At 43.2% G+C, this 17412-nt stretch overlaps 1 protein-coding gene across 8 annotated transcripts in view; it reads right to left on the bottom strand.

The window, feature by feature from the left end:
- CIT (citron rho-interacting serine/threonine kinase) overlaps positions 1-17412 on the bottom strand; it is a 197547-nt gene that overhangs the window by 88381 nt on the left and 91754 nt on the right. For 7 of the 8 annotated variants that reach the window (XM_064379735.1, XM_064379733.1, XM_064379737.1 and 4 more), the window contains 8 exons: positions 15227-15332; positions 14177-14320; positions 12780-12899; positions 7235-7405; positions 6914-6964; positions 6368-6421; positions 2839-2979; positions 838-963 (listed from right to left, as the gene is read on the bottom strand). In XM_064379735.1, coding sequence (XP_064235805.1) covers positions 838-963; positions 2839-2979; positions 6368-6421; positions 6914-6964; positions 7235-7405; positions 12780-12899; positions 14177-14320; positions 15227-15332 — 913 coding nt within the window. The remainder of the gene's footprint in view (positions 1-837; positions 964-2838; positions 2980-6367; positions 6422-6913; positions 6965-7234; positions 7406-12779; positions 12900-14176; positions 14321-15226; positions 15333-17412) is intronic. The other variant, XM_064379739.1, reaches the window with a different exon arrangement.

Below are 17412 nucleotides of genomic sequence, written 5' to 3'. Positions count from 1 at the left end.
CACCACCTTGCCTCCTTAGGATGGAGACGAATGACCAGTGACTTCAGAGTCTCTCCCCAGGTGGGATATGAATGGACTCCAAGTCATCCCTGAGTCTCAAACGTGACGTCAAATTTCTGGCTGTGGGACTGAGGTCCAAGGAGAGCCCTTCAAAGGTGCTGTCTTCCACCCTAACAAGGGCAAAACTTCAACACATCTGCAAATACCACCTGAGCCTTCCTTGATCAAGTTAATTTGGTCATCAGAGCCTGAGACAGAATCAGGATGACTACAGACCCTAAAAAAAGACCTGCTATATCTAAGGAAATTGAAAAAGAAATAATAATAATAACCAACTATAGCAGAGAAAATGAGTGGGTGAACATGGATCTATGACAAATACTACTCCTAGCAAAACAATTCTGTATGACTAATTGCTTTCTTCTCTAAAAGCAAGAATCTGAATTTCAGTCTCAAAGGTCTAAACCCCTACAGCTTTTTAAATTGGCATTGCAAAGTTGACAACCATCCAAAGCTCTGCTGATAGAAGTATGTCAACACTCCTATAAAAATGTATTGAAAATAATAGATGCATGTTCTACTAAAAAAAAAAAAAATGCCAGGCTGTAGCAAACAGAGCAAAAAATGATATTTACGGATCTGTTACCAGTGCTGAAATGTCCATCATTTGGTTATTCATACTACTCTACGATGCAGCATATGCTGAAACCACCTCACTTAATTCATCTACTTGGAGATACCTCCCTTATTATGATGGTTAATTCTTCTTCTTACCCCCTTCCCTCTGCAACCTCTAACCTGTTATCTTTTAACTTTGCGACTTTCATTCCTGCTCACCAGAATTTTATCAGCCATCTGCTGGATCTGTTGGGATTTTGTCTGGATGTCATCCTTCAGTCTGTTTTCTCTACGCTCCATGGTCTCTAGTCTCTTTACCTTGTTCTCCAGAGAATGGCGGCGTTCCTGTAGATCATGAATCAATCAGAGAGTTTTAATGGAGTAACCGCTATGGGCATAACACCTGCACCGAGGGAAAGAGCCCTCAGGAAGCATACACTCGAGTCAGGAAGAAAAGTCTCAGGCACCCAAAGCAACAGCAGAGAAAATAAGACTCTATAATCCAGGTACTCAGTTGTGTAGGTTACAAGAGTGCATTCATTCATTCAAATATTTACCAAGCACCTACTATCTGCAAAGTGCCACGTTAGGCATCACGGAAAATACAGAGGAAGATGGCATCATTCCTGCCTTTGGAGGAGATAAGACAAACACAAATAATCATAATACAGGTTAAGAGGAGGAAGAACCATAAAGCAAAGAGGTACCAAGTACTGCGGGAGGTTGCGGGCAGGAAAGAGGACTTTGAATTGGATGGTTGAGCAAAGACATCAGAAAGGCATGAGCTCTGGAGAGGGGTGGTATATGGTGTTTTGCAGTGGGAAGGACAGGCGAGGAGGGGGAAGATGTTTCAGACAAAGGGAAACACATTCGCAGAAACACAGCAGAGGTCAAGAGCCAGTTTGGGCCCCAGGTGAAGCCTAGAATGATTACAGCACAGGACATGTTAAGGGGAAGAGCAGGTGAAAAGCAGAAAGGTCAAAGGTTCAGGGTTTCAAATACCAGGTTCAGGGGCGCATCTGAGCATTCTAGAACCTCTGAAAGGTTTGGGATGGGGCAGGGAATTCTGAGAAATCTGGTCCTTGAGGTCCATGAATCTTTCACTGAGTAAGCTAGCTGGAAGGAAGGAGAAGCTGGAGACAGATGGCCAAGAAATTATTAAATATACTCAGCTAAGAGGAGAGGCCCTGGACTATAAGGAGGGCTACAGAAATGGGAAGCAGGAGATGAACAGGAGAGACACAGTATGGCTGCATTTACAGGATGGAGGGACTCACAGAATAGCGGGGTCCAGAAGAGAGGAAATGACATGAAGGTTTCAAGCCTAGAATGACCAGATGAATGATGGTGGCCCTGCCTGGCATGAGGAAAGTGAGAAGGGAAACCAGCTTGCCGGGGAAGAGACTTGAGTTCATTCTAAATCTGATGTACCAATTCAGACACTCATTTGGAATTTAGGGGAGCTGGGGGAAAATGCAGACGAATGTGGGTGAGGATGGCCCCAAAGAGACATGTACCAGGAAGTTCACACCAAGAATGTGACGGGGAAGAGCAAAGGACCCAGCAATGGGAGGAGGGTGAAAATGACTATGGCATGCCCCTTCTGTGGGACAAACACCAAGGGGCTGGAGGAGGCAGATATGAGTAAAGGAGAAGAATTGCTTCTTATCCTATATTCTTCTGCACTGTTTTAAGTTTTTTACAATGAAAAAAAGGCACTAATATGGTTCTGGTAAAATTATACAAATGATTTCAACAACAACAACAACAAAGAATTTAAAGTAGAGAAGAGGCCCAAAAATACAGATCTGAGAGTCATCGACACGCAGGTAATAGGTGAAGCCTTGGAAATTAATATGCTATTAATATCATGGAGGGGAAAGGCAAGGAAAAAACAGAGGGAAGAGAAAGAAAAACCCAGTGATGGCGCTTCGGTTAACCTATAAAAATACAAATTCTCCCAGATTAGTGAGTAGGTCAGAGGAAAATAAACAGCAAGAAAAAAGCTTTTAGGAAGACATCTTTCTACTTGAAGCTGCTATGACATATCTTTCTTCCCCTTGCGGGGAAGTGATTCCAAGCCTCTCAGGTTTCAAAGGGATCTTCAGAAGGGAAAGCAGCTTGGTCAAACATAAGCAAGTGATGGTTTGGCAGTTTCCTTCCTTGGGCACAGCCAAAGGCCGAGGCCGCTGGGGCCTGGGCTGGAGGTTCCCTGCTCACCTCAGCTTCCACCAGCTTCTTTCTGATGCCTTCAGAAGAATCCTCTCGGTTCTGTAGTTTCTCCAGCTCCCTCTCAGCTCGCTCCTTTGCCTGGCGGATGTTCTGCAGCAGCTCGGTGGCCTCTGTGCTGGCTTTTACAGCCTAAGAGGAGAGAAGGAACAGGAGATAGGTGGCCGAATTTATTAATATAAAAAGATGGTGACAGTGCATTCTGCACATGTATCCTGGAACTTATAGTTTAAAAAAAAAAAAGATGGCAATAGTGTCCTAAATTTTAAAAAGCAGGTAATACTGAGTTTACCATTTGTCAAAACATATACACATCCATTTTATTCTGTATTTCATTATTCTAAGGTGTACTTTTTTTTTTTAACATCACGGAATTTGAAATGCATCCTACAATTAAAATTGATGCTTTTTTTTTCTCTTGGGGTATTTAAGATAATGGTGTATCTGACAATCATTAGCATCTTCGATTCAATGCAACATAGTGAATGAAAACAGAAAGATCTACATGGATTGATGTATTTGCCTTTAAGCATTAATTTTTTCCTTATTTTAATCATCTCATTTGTTAATGTTCCTATGGGAAATATTGGGATATACCGGGTTAAAACAAATATATCATTCAAATGACTTCACCTGCTTTTCGCTTTTTGTTTTTTGAGATGGAGTTTCGCTCTTTTTACCCAGGCTGGAGTTCAGTGGTGCTATCTCAGCTCACTGCAACCTCTGCCTCCCACTTCAAGTGATTCTCCTGCCTCAGTCTCCCAAAAAGCTGGGATTACAGGCATGAGCCACCATGCATGGCCTGTTTTTGCTGTTTTTAAATGTGGCTACTAGAAAATTTTTAATGACATCTGTGAGTAATGTTTGTGACTCCCTCACACTTTGATTGGAGAGCACAATTCTAGATAGAGGCATGCATCCTCTCACTAGCTTCTAGCTAAAGAGGGCCATGATGGCTTTCATTAGCGGGCTCAAGAATAAGGAAGCAGGGGGCAAAGAGTGGGTAAGCAAAATGTGGTATATCTAGGAAAATGGAATATAATTCAGCTTTAAGAAGGAAGGAAATTCTAGGCTGGGCATAGTGGCTCACATCTGTAATCCCGGCACTTTGGGAGGCTGAGGTGGGCGGATCACAAGATCTGGAGTTCAAGACCAGCCTGGCCAACATGGTGAAACCCTGTCTCTACTAAAAATACAAAAAAGCCAGGTGTGGTGGTGCACACCTGTAGTCCCAGCTACTTGGGAGGATGAAGCAGAAGAAGCGCCTGAACCTGGGAGGCAGAGGTTGCAATGAGCTGAGATCGGGCCTCCAGTCCGATCTGCACTCCAGCCTGGGTGACAGAGCAAGACTCTAAAAAAAGGAAATTCTGATACATGCTACAACATGAATACAACTTTAGGACATTATGCTAAATGAAATAAGCCAGTCACAAAAGGACAAATACTGTATGATTCCAGTTATATGAGGTACATAAAGTAGTCAAAATCATAGAAATAGAAAGTAGACTCAAGCCTGTAATCCCAGCACTTTGGGAGGCCGAGGCGGGTGGATCACGAGGTCAGGAGATCGAGACCATCCTGGTCAACATGGTGAAACCCCGTCTCTACTAATACAAAAAATTAGCTGGGCACGGTGGCGCGTGCCTGTAATCCCAGCTACTCAGGAGGCTGAGGCAGGAGAATTGCCTGAACCCAGGAGGCGGAGGTTGCGGTGAGCCGAGATCGCGCCATTGCGCTCCAGCCTGGGTATCAAGAGCGAAACTCCGTCTCAAAAAAAAAAAAAAAAAAAAAAAAAAAAAAAAAAAAAAAAAAGAAATAGAAAGTAGAAAGGTCACAGGGGGATGAGAGGAATTCAGGTTTGGTGGTCATAGAGTTTCAGTGGAACAAGACGAAAACGTTCCAGAGATCCATTGCCCAGTAATGGGAATAAACTTAGCACAACTGAACTGTACACTTAAAAATGGTTAAGATGGTAATTTAATGTTATGTGGGGTTTTTTTCACCACAATTTTTAAAAAGGAGGAGGAAGAAGAGAGCTGTATTAAACCAAGCCAGCAAGCACATTCCCAAACATTCTCCATGCCAAAGGTATGTCCCACAACCACAGTCATTCTGGCCCTTCCATTAAGCATTTCCAACCTTCAACTAAAGGAAGAGCTTGAAAACTGCTCTTAAATGTTCTCACCACAAAAAAAAAAAGAAGAAGAACGTGAGGTGATGGATCTGTTAGCTGGCTTGACGTAACCATTTCACAATGTGTGTGTGTGTGTGTGTGTGTGTGTGTGTGTGTGTGTGTGTGTGTATACACACACCAAAACATCACATTGCATACCATAAATATGTGCAATTATTTGCCAACTATACCTTAATGAAGCTAGGAAAAAAGTAATAAAAATTTTAAAAACAAGATAAAATGGTCAGGTACAGTGGCTTATGCCTGTAATCCCAGCATCTTGGGAAGCCACGGTAGGTGGATCACTTGAGTCCAAGCATTTGAGACCAGCCTGGGCAACAAGGCAAAATCCTATCTCTACAAAAAATATAGAAACTCAGCTGGGCGGAGTGGTGCACACCTGTAGTCCCAGCTACTTAGGAGGCATAGGTGGGAGGATCATCTGAGCCTGGGAAGTCAAGGCTGCAGCGAGCCATGATCATGTCCTGCACTCCAACCCAAGTGATAGAGTGAGACCCTGTCTCAAAAAAATTAAATAATTTGGCAGGCACTGTGGCTCATGCCTGCAATCCCAGCACTCTGGGAGGCCGAGCCGCGTAGATCACCTGAAGTCAGGAGATTGAGACCAGCCTGACCAACGTGGTGAAACCCCGTCTCTACTAAAAACACAAAAATTAGCTGGGCGTAGTGGTGGGTGCCTGTAATCCCAGCTACTGTGGGGGATGGGCTGAGGCAGGAGAATCCTTGAACCCGGAAGGCAGAGGTTGCAGTGAGCCGAGATCATTCCACTGCACTCCAGCCTAGGCAACAGAACGAGCCTCCGTTTCAAAAAAAATTTTTTTTAATTAAATAATTAAACAATAAAATAAAAGGTGGGCCTTTAGCACAAACTTTGCAGGATGCTATAAACCAAAACCACGCCCCTCCCCAATCATGTGACAACCCCATGGCTCCTCCAGCCTCCTGAGGGGTAGGCCTCCAGCTGGCAGAAAACAGTCTGGGTGGGGAACTGCTTCTCTTACAAATGTGCATAAATGAGGTGCCAGGCCCCCTGAGGCGAGAGATGCAGGCCTCTTGGGTTCTGTCGTAGTATAATTAGAACTTTTACTTGAGAGTCTCACACAGCTTGGTTTTTAAAAATAAACACTGCTGACATGTCTCAAAAGGAAAAACTATATTCAGAACTCTGATATTTTCAGGTAATCGCTCACTCCCCCTTCATTTTCCTCAGCGCTGGGTGACTAATTCTGTTTCTTTCATCTTTCGTGCTCTGGGACAAGGCAAAGAAAGATGTTTGCAAAGGAGGTGGGGTGGGGGTAAGTTCCTGAAAAATCACCTCGGGCTTACCTTCTCCAGTTTCTCTTGGAGCTCCTGAATTTTGAGCTGCTGCTCAGCATTGATCTATAATTAAAATCCCAGGAAATAAAGCAAAAGGCAAATTGGCATTAACATCTTGCTACATTTATTGCAGTTCTAGTCTCCTGAGGTTTCTATGGGGTCTTTTTCTTTGGGTTTCCAGAACCTACTAATGGAGAGGAAGAACAGTGGCCTCTCAGGGAAGATTTTGTCCCAGTGCAAAGCTCCATGTTGATGTATATAGAACCAGCAACATACAAATGGAATCAAAATCGCTCAGTGCTTTAAGATAATAAGAATTTTCATATTATGTTTTACTAAGTATCTGGGTTTATTGCATGACAAAAATGAGCTGTCTTTTACCTCTTTTCGAGCCATAGTTAAAGCCAAATGTGGTCACCCAAAGGGGGATATCAAAATAAGCCTCAATGAGAGGTCTGTATTCATTGATGAAGAACATTCTTCATCAATGATGGGCCACTGAAAAAAGTTATCTACCCCAAATATTAATAGCAAAACCAATCATGGAAAGTGTACCTTCTCCAGCTTAGCATATTCTCCCACCTCCGGCTTCCCTTGATCCTTAGCCTGTAATTAAAAAGATACAACATATTGGGAGATCTCAACAACCTAAAATTCCTGTAGATGACCTGTTATACTTTCTTGGGGTTTGTGACCAAGATAATAATAATAAATAAGAATAATGTTATCTTCTGTAAATAATGACGAAGAGTTTTCCAAGGTATCCTATTATTTCTCAAACTAGGTTATTTCTCATTAAATTAGGTTCTCCTCTTTCTTGCTAAGATCATGTATGATTTTACCCAAGAAGCACCCTCCTGGAGGGTGGCTGACTACCTTCAATAGTTTATGCTGACATTCTGTCGCTTTCCGCTTGAATTCTTCGGCGGCGAGCCGAGACTCTCTCAACTCTGATTCGTAGAGATCACTCCGTCTTCTTGCTGAGACAAGGTCCTCTTCCAACTGATTCATCATCAACCTCATTTCTTCCACTTGAGCCTGGTACTCCTAAAGAGTAGGCAATGAAATAAAAGTGAACTTTTGAACTCCAAAAAGAATAGACAGGCAGTGAGAGTGGAAGAGTATTAACCACACAGGGAAGATGCACAGTAAAGAGGATTGGCAAAGAAAAGACCTACAGACCTAGAGAGGAGGAGAGCAGAAAGATGGACCCAGAACAAGGCACTGAGTAGGCAAAGGCGAGGAGTGTGGGGTGAAGATGAGGGAGAAAAAAATATTAAACCTTAAAACCATTTTGGCCAGGCACGGTGGCTCATGCCTGTAATCCCAGCTCTTTGGAGGCCAAAGTGGGCGGATCACGAGGTCAAGAGTTTGAGAACAGCCTGACCATCATGGTGAAACCCCATCTCTACTAAAAATACAAAAATTAGCCAGGCATGGTGGCGCACTGTAATCCCAGCTATTCAGGAGGCTGAGGCAGGAGAATTGCTTAAACCCAGGAGGCAGAAGTTGCACTGAGCCGAGATCGTGCCATTGCACTCCCAGTCTGGGCAACAGAGCGAGACTGCATCTCAAAAAAAAAAAAAAAAAAAACTGTTTTAATGTAGAGTATGTGTCATTAGTAAAACCACTGGGAACACACATGCAAATCACACCATACAATATACACAGAACCTTAAGGCCTAACACAGGAGAGCCGATAGGGATGTTCTTTAAACAAGGATAAACTGCTTACATGTAGTTTTCCACCAAGGGTAATCATTTATATAGATATGTCCTTTAGAAGTCATATGCTCCTAACACAAATCAGATATGGTACTAGTTTTAAAATTAACCTTTCAGACAGCACAAGAGGGTAATTGAAAATCTCAGTGGAAAGAATTCTGGAAGGTGAAACTCATCATGTCAGTTTCTCACCATTAATTTTTCTGGGCCCAAAACTGAATGATGAGCGTTACATCGCTCTTGCAATGCAAGTCACCCTGAAATTTGGAAGAGTCACAAAACACTGGCTTCGGTCAAAATAACTTGTGAGAAAAATTCCAAGGAAAGAACTCTCCTGTTCCCTTGAGCAAACCCTCTAACATGATCCAAACAGCCCAATCTTTTCCAAAGTGCATTTCTAAAATCAAAACATTTACATTTAAGTTTCTCAGAATTTAGTTTACCAGAAGAAACTGCCAGTGATTCTGAAAACTTTTAAACAAAGTATAAAAATATTCTGTCTTAGCAAAATCAAGGGTAAATATAAAGATTATGAATGAGCATTTTACGTAATCCAAGGTGCCTGGCAGGGTGAGAAAAGAGATACAAAATGAAATGCACAAGGAATTGAATCAAGAATGTCTTTGAACATTGAATGTCTTTGAATATTGAATCACAATATTCAATAACATCTCTGAGATCCATTCTCCCAAGAAATAATTGGTGAGGAATATTTGAATATTTCTCCTAAGAAATAATCGATTAAGCAAGGATATTCTTTTAAATGATAAATTGCAATTTTTAAATAATAGGGTATAAAGGAAACCTTTTATCCCATTGTAACAGGTGATCCCCCAGGGCGTATTAAAGGGGAGGTGCTGCTCTTATGAAAATTGGATGGCTTCCATGCAAGCACATCTCTCCCTATATTATCTGTAAAGGAGAAAGGAAAAAAACAGCCCAAATGAAACACAGGTCTCACTTCACTCTCTCCCACCTAAAAGCATACTGTTATTGAAGGTCAATCCTCAGAATCATGGGGCGCACAGGTTTCCTGGGTCATGCATACTAAGCAGGTGATGCTGGATTATACAACTAAAGGTCTTTATAACCTGCTCACAATTATCTAAACTCCCAGGGCAGGCCAGGCATAGTGGCTCACGTCTGTAATCCCACCACTTTGGGAGGCCAAGGTGGGTGGATCACTTGAGATTAGGAGTTCGAGACCAGCCTGGCCAACATGGTGAAACCCTGTCTCTACAAAATATATAAAAATTAGTCAGGCATAGTGGTGGGGCCTGTAATTTCAGCTACTTGAGAGGCTGAGACAGGAGGATCACTTGAACCCAAGAGGCAGAAGTTGCAGTGAGCTGAGATTATTCCACTGCACTCCAGCCTGGGCAACAGAGAAAGCCTCCATCTCAAAAAAATAAATAAATAAAAATAAACTCACAGGGCAGAACATGAGCTATGTGTGAAATGGTGCATTAGTTTTTCTAGACCCCTCAACTAGGGCCATATTATGGCTTTCAAAACTGTAAGCACTGAGCCTTCCTCCATAAAAATAAACATTAAAAATTACATTTTACAATTGTGCCCCTATAAATGCAAAAAATATTATCTATGAAAACAGTGTCTCTGACTTAAGCCCAATTTTTTCTTCTGATGAAAAAAATTAAAACATGTTATGAGACCCTAAAAGTAAAGTGGTCCCTAGATACCATGCCTGCTAGAGCTAATGGGAAAGCCAGCCCTGGCTTCAGGCATCGACACCAAATCTTGAGTATCTTTTGTCCTCAAGCTCCCTTTTCTTTCTTGAATTTATGTCGGCAAGAAGGGAATGTAATTTTTGTGTTTTGTCAAGAGCAAGGACAGAGTGTCTGTTCCTTCCCCCAAACATCTCTCTTCCCTGAGCTGTCAGCACGTAAGAGAGAGGAAGGCAGGAACCTGGCAACCACTCTGTCAGCTCTCCAAGCTCTCGGGGCACCCAGCCTGCTACAAGCAGCAAAAGAAAATCCTAACTCATTTGTGGATCCTTTGATACTGTGCTGGATACTTTAAGGAAATACTATAAATCTAGTAGCTAACCAAATCCCTGCTTCATGAGAAACCTGAGAGGTGATCGTCCGGTCTGTTTGCAAGATCAGCTGAGAGATAGCTGTCATATCTCAGGATAGAATGAGACTGGTGGGTGTGAGTCAGGTCAGGATGGGGAATTCCAGCCAGGTTTCAAGGCCTACCTAACCCAAGTCTTCTGAATGGAGTTTCAGAATTTTGTGGGGAGGAAGGATCAGGTATGTTCCTATTCACTCAGAAATCCTGGAACACAAGCGCCTTCTGTGTTACCCACACTTTTGTCTCCTTTCCTGCGTGCGGGAGCAAGGAAGAAGCTGAAATTGCTAGTAATGGTCTATGAATCACACTTTCACATGAGACTTTAAGGTGTTTTTCTTTTAAACCAAATGTAAATACTCTAGAGAGGGTAGCTAGGTGGAAGTAAAATATTTTAAAAAAATAAAGAGCTGGCTGGGCACAGTGGCTCATGCCTGTAATCCCAGCACTTTGGGAGGCCGAGGCGGGCGAATCACAAGGTCAGGAGTTCGAGACTAGCCTGACCAACATGGTGAAACCTCATCTCTACTAAAAATACAAAAATTAGCCGGGAATGGTGGCGTGAGCCTATAATCCCAGCTACTCAGGAGGCTGAGGCAGGAGAATCGCTTGAACCCGGGAGATGGAGGTTGCAGTGAGCCGACATTGCGCCACTGCACTCCTGCCTGGGTGAACAGAGTGAGACTCCATCTCAAAATAATAATAAAGAGCCATACAGAAAGTTAGATTTTAAGAGAAAGTAGGGAACAAATCCCAAGTCTGCAAGAAATCAATATGCCACAAACCAAATACTGAAAGTTTGCTGCAAGCATTAAAAGCTTTCTCCTGGTCTGCAAATATCCTGCTCTCACAAAACTCACCAAAACTCATAAAATAAATCCTTCTTCTGATGAAAAAGAAAATCTGAAACCACTAAGTTTTCTTCCCCACAATGGAACTTTGAGCAGTCATTAAATCTAAGACTCCACATGCATGCCAACTGTGGTATGAATCATAAAAGACATTTCTTTGAACTCAACCCACAACATATACCTTTTCAAAATGTCCTAATAATTCTGTTTCTAAGGAATCTATGGACACCAGCTGCTCCCTCTGGTGGCCAAACACAGCTTTCATTTCCCCAGGATGTCACTAAAAGTAAATTTCCAGGCATGTGGAACTAATGGGAGAAAATGATTCCTACCTCTTGAAACTTTTTGGATGAAAAACTATGTTGATAAAAGGAGCATGAGTCAACTGTCAAAGCAGATTTCTCAAAGCCTATGTGCAGCCTTCAAAACCTCTAAGATTGCATTATTCGAAGATCTGATCATCCTTTTACAAGGTTTCCTTCCTATCACATTCATTTAAAAGGTTTTGATCAAGCAACAGGATATTAACCGATCACAACTTTAAAATATTCAGATGATAAATATATTAAGCCAACAAACCTCCAAAGACAGTAATTCTTTTTTTAAAGAGTAATTAATGGATAGAGTTATTTGCAGGAGTTTCTTGCATTAGTTCCAGCCAGATGGCTAGGTTGGTGCTACCCAGAAACAGAAATGTTCATTTCCACCAATGTTTCCATTAAATTTTCTGAAGTGAATGAGAGTTGCCTGGCAGCTGATAGTTCAGCTCTCCAATTGCTCACTGCCATCTCTTCATTAAAGTTTCTATTTACAATTGTTCAAAAGACAGAAAAATCCATGCTAAAAAGGAAACAATGAAGCAATACAAAAATGAGCCATTTAGAAAAACCCATTTAGAAAGAAAAAAAAAGTGTGGGCTTTTTAAAGGTCTCCATTCTCCTTTCTGAAAACACAAGGGACAGCTTTCTGCACTCAGATATGCAGTGTTAATCCTGACTCGGCCAGAATGGCTCCAACTTCTCTTCTAGAATATTTCTGTATACAAGTAAAACTATGAATTAGGCTGGCTTCTCTCAAAAACTTAAAGTGCATCTGAAAAGCTATTAAAAATTTATTTATTTATTTTTAACCATCTAGAGCAGGGATTGGCAAACTTTTGCTGTAAAAAGCCAGATAGTAAGTAGCTTCAGCTTTGCAGGGCAGATGGTCTCCGTAACAACCACTCACCCCTGACTTTGTAGCCTGAAAGCAGCCATGGCCAACATGTAAATTACCAAGCATGGCTGTGTTCCAAAAAAAAAACTTTATTTATAGAGACTGAAATTTGAATTTCATATCAATTTCAAATGGCATAAAATATTGTTTTTCTTCTGATTTTTTTTTCCAACTGTTTAAAAAATGTAAAACCCATTCTTAGCTTGTGGACCATAGAAAATCGGTGTTGGACGGGATTTGCCCCATAGGCTAAAGTTTGCCCACTCTTGCTCTAAACCTACATCTTTATTTTTTAAAAGCAGACATTATGGGGTATCAGCTTCAAAAGAAGCTGGAACAAGCACCCTATGATGTATATAAATTATGGGAAATCTAAAGTTTCTGAATGACCTACATACCTGTCTCTCTTCCCCTCTGCCCCCACCCTTCCTCTTTCTCCCTTTCTTCCTCTCTCTCTCTCTCTCTCAAACATGCCTCTCCTGAAATTAGAGGTCCGAGCGAGCCGAGATGCCGCTGTGCTCCCAGGCAAGCAGGCCTACCTGCTCTTTGATTTCTTGGAGCTTCCGGCTCTGCTCTCTGATATCATGGAGAAGCTGTAGTGCTTTGTCATCCTCCTGGGACACCTCCATCCGTGCTTGCTCCAAACTTCGCTTTAAGCTCTGCAGAAAGCAAAAATTTTAATAGGGATGCCCTGTGGATCCTGCTTTGTTTGAAAAGACTCATTAAGAGAGCTGCAAGCTGCTTCGAAGATACCAGAACGGTTTCGGGTGACGGATCAGAGTTGACAACTTCCAGTTGGTTGCCGATTCCGGTCTCCATCCTGTAAAACCCCTTGGTTCAAGAAACATCATCTCAACCTGGGTAACCTTATGGATCCAGCCAGAAAATACATCAGCCTGTCTCTTGCCACCATCTACCTGTCCTGTGAGATACTTACTTGCATGTTCAGGACTAAAACCTATGAAGACCCAGTAGCTATTACAACCACCACTTGGATGGCTACAAAGTGTTTTCTATTATACCAGTTAACTGTGGGCTCTAAAATACATATGCCTCTTTCAAAGTAGCAATGACTTCATATCCTCTGCCCAGTTGTCATTTAAGACTCCAAGTCATCTATTTCTACCTCCTGGTTATTTTTCCTGGACACCTTTCATCCATAAGAATCCCTTAATGCTTCAATGGCACTGAAATATATATCTGAAATACATAGCTGAATAACTTCACCCACCACTGAAAGGCAGCCAAGTCTGGAATGGAAACATAGCAGTTATTCTTAATCAGCCACGTTCTATAGATTTCCTCTCCCTTGTGAAAAAAACTTTAGAAATGTGTGATTCAACTTCTCAAGACTGTTTAATTGGGCACATTAAAAAAACACCTGAATGAAAAATTTAACGAGACAATGGAGAAGAAGACAGTCTACTCTTGTGAAGGAAAGAAAAAAACGAAAGTCACATGGTAAATAATGACAGAGGGTCTGGATTTTCAAGGCTATTTTCTTGTCGCTACACTGGTTCTGGCCAATGGAAAACTGATGTCAGGCAGATTCAAAATAAGTTTTCTTGTACATATTTGGGAGTCTGATTCTCAAGGCTGCTCAGGTCAGACACAATGCAGACCAGAGAGGTTGGGATGGGAGACGCTAAGATCTTTTGCAACTTTCAGCAAAGATGGATTACTCCCATCTCCAGACTCCGTGGTAGCAGCTGTCTACCTGCACTTTCTGCTGGAAATGAGTCCAATCTCATTTCCTGGGGACCTCACACCTGGCCCTCACTACTCTGCAAAACACAGATCTTGCTTTTGTGCTCTCCCTCTCTCTACTCTCTGCCATTGGCTGTGATGTGCCTCATGGAGCCGTCATGAAACAGGATGAGACACACACAACAGGAAGTGCCACCTCCAAGGGAAGGGGGCTTCAGGGAAGGCTCACACTGCATTCTGTGATGTAGGTAGCAAGGTCCTGCTCCAGGAGGGATCTCTGAGTCTCAGAGGCCTTCAGCTCCACCTCCTTCTGACTAAGCACAGCCTCCACCTCTGACACTCTCCGATGTAACCGGGTCATTTCCTGCTCCATCTGAAATAAACACATCGACAGGTTAACAAGGCCCGTGGAGGTTCTTTAGGAGCAATCACATCTCAAGTAGCCTCCAAAACCACCTGGTGGTCTGGGCTAAGGCTAATTCGCCAAAAGTTAAGTTGGGATGGAAATACCATTGTGTCTTCGCCCAGGCGCGCACAGTTCTTCGTTAAGGACAGTCACCAAATGCTAAGTCACTCCTCTCATTCAAGTCCCGGTTCACACTTGATCACTTCTCTAACCCAGTTAGCAAGGAAGCCACAATCACCATTTTTCACCTGTTTGCTTTTGTTTTTGTTTTGTTTTTTGCAGACGTCACTTTAATTTTATCCCAAATCCATCTTGATCCCCCCCCATCTCCTTGCAAAGATCTAGAGGACAAATCCAGGACAGGGCAAGGAGATATTTATTCGTCTGCACTCTTAGGAGTCCCAGGCAAGCAGTGACTTATTAGTTTCCAGAGCGTTGCCTCTGGGCAGGAACAGTGAATGCTAAGAGACGTTGAGCGTAATCAACACAGCGGCCGCAGTGACATAAGCAGGAGTTTTAAAAGACTAGGAAGAGAGACTTCGCATCACTCAAAGCAGATGGGATGCATCTCAGCCACAGGTGAGGACCCAGGCCAGCCGGAAGAAGCAGACATCTGACTGGGTCATGCTGAGAAACAGGCCACTTAAATCCAGGGCCTCCTCTGGTTTAGATTTAAAGGATTTACAGCAACGGCAAGGCCCGAATTCATCTCCCTCTGAGCTGCTGGAGACGCGACTTCAGCGAGGGCAGGAGCACCTTGCTCTCTACGGATCAGGCGGCTCAGAGCCAGCAGCGGCCCCAGGCGGATCCCTTGGCATATACGGACGGGAGGATCCTGGAGCAAGGAAGGAGGCCGGCTGTGGAAATAAATACCTTGTGACACTTGTCCTGAGAGTCTTGTAGCTCTTTGCTTTTGATGAGAAGTTTCTTTTCCATGGAGCTAGTCTTGGCAGGGGAGTCCAGACCCGACACAACAGACCTAGGTAGAGAAAAACCAATGTCAAGGGGGCCAGCGGGTGGGCCTAAATAGCTGTATTAGGAAGCTGCAACATTTGTTTCATTTTACAAAAACATCTCATGCTTAAGATGTTAGGTCAAATAATGCCCTAAAGTTGCCCATGTCCTAATCTTTGGAAGCTGGGAATATATTACCACACATGGCAAAAGGGACTTTGCAGATGGGATTTAAGTTATGGATCTTGGGATGGGGAGATTCTCCTGGGATATCTGAATGGGTACAATGAAATCATAATGACCCTTATAAGATGGAAGCAGGAATCAGACACAGAGATCTGAAGATGTTACACCAATAGCTTTGAACAAAGGAAGGGGCCACAAGCCAAGGAATGCAGGCAACCTCTAGAAGCTGGAAAAGACAAGGAAACAGATTCTCCCCTAGAGCCTCCAGAGAGAGTGCAGCCTTGTCTATACTGATAACAGCCCAGTAAAACTAATCCCAGACTTTTTTGTTTGTTTGTTTGGAAACAGGGTCTTGTTCTGTCGCCCAGGCTGGAGTGCAGTGGTGTGATCTCGGCTCACTGCAACTTCCACCTCCTGGGTTCAAGCGATTCTCCTGCCTCAGCCTCTGGAGTAGCTGGGATTACAGGTGCTCACAACCGTGACTGGCTTATTTTGGTATTTTTAGTAGAGATGGGGTTTCACCATGTTGGATAGGCTAGTCTGGAACTCCTGGCCACAAGTGATCCTGCTACCTCAGCCTCCCAAAATGCTGGGATTACAGGCGTGAGCCACCACTCCTGGCCTCATCTTGGACTTCTGACCTCTAGAACTGTAAAATAATAAACATGTGTTGTTTTAAGCCACTAAGTTTGTGATCATTTGTTATAGCAGCCACAGGAAACTCATACACCTATTGGGCACTGGGGGCACACCAGGTTCTGTTTGAATGCTAGATATAGTTGAACTCTTTTTGTTTTTCCTTCACTGACAGATATGTTTGAACTCTTTACTCCCCACAGCAACTCGATTTATTATCCTCATTTTATATGAAGAAATTGAGGCCCAGAGAGGTTAAGCAAACTGCCAGTTGATAAATGGTTTCTGCTGGTCTCAAGAGGGAGCTGGGGTAGACAAGTTGGCTTGACGCACTTCCTATACAACTCTTAGGAAAATATCACAAAAATAACATAGGATGCCCTCCTAAGAATGGACCAGAAGGATGCCCCCCACAGAAAGGACAAATTAACCCACACTCATCTCTGTAACTCATGCATGTGCCCAGAGGCAGTTAATTATAGGCAGAGATGAGAGAGAGATTCCAGGGCAGCTGCCCTCGGTGGTTGGTACACTGGATATGAACACTGGGATTAGTGAAGGACAAGGCCAAAGCAACAGTGGCCATAGGTTCCTTACGCACAGAGAGACGTGGCAGAGCCCACCACTGCCCCTGGGCCCATCTGTGTTGCCCTGGTAACAGGGTTGAGGAGCTAGTTGTCAATGACCACTCAGATCTTACCAGCAGGTGCAAGTTCTGCTTTCTGCTGCCCCAAACCACTTCCCAGACTAAAAGAGGTCAGTTCCCTGCAGCAATGCAAAACATCTCTCTCCCCGTAGCTCCTGGCAATGACAAGGGCTGGCTTGATAGTGCTGACTTGCTGTACTCCAGTGACAGCTTTCCACACTCACACTGTAGGACAGCCAAATGAGTCAACACCCAGAGTCATGCTCCTCTGTTCAAAATCTCAGGCTGGGCACAGTGGCACACACCTATAATCTTAACACTTTGGAAGGCTGAGGCAGGAGGATCACTTGTGGCCAAAAGTTCCAGATGAGCCTGGGCAACACAGCAATATCCTGTCTCTATTTGAAAAAAAAAAAAAAAAAAATTATTTTTTGAGAGCAGGTCTCACTCCGATGCCCAGGCTAGAGTGCAGTGGCGTGATCACAGGTCACTGCAGCCTCAACTTCCCAGACTCAAGTGATTTTCCTACCTCAGCCTCCCAAGTAACTGGAACTACAAGCACGCACCACCACACCCAGCTGATTTTTATATTTTTTTGTAGATGGGGGGTTTCTCCATGTTGCCCAGGCTAGTCTCA

This window comes from Aotus nancymaae, unplaced genomic scaffold, assembly GCF_030222135.1.
Source record: "Aotus nancymaae isolate 86718 unplaced genomic scaffold, 86718_ANA_hifiasm-v0.15.2.pri h1tg000021l, whole genome shotgun sequence".
Classification (NCBI taxonomy): Eukaryota; Metazoa; Chordata; class Mammalia; order Primates; family Aotidae; genus Aotus; species Aotus nancymaae.
Note: the sequence above shows the minus strand (reverse complement) of the source record. Positions and strands in the feature narration are given on the sequence as shown.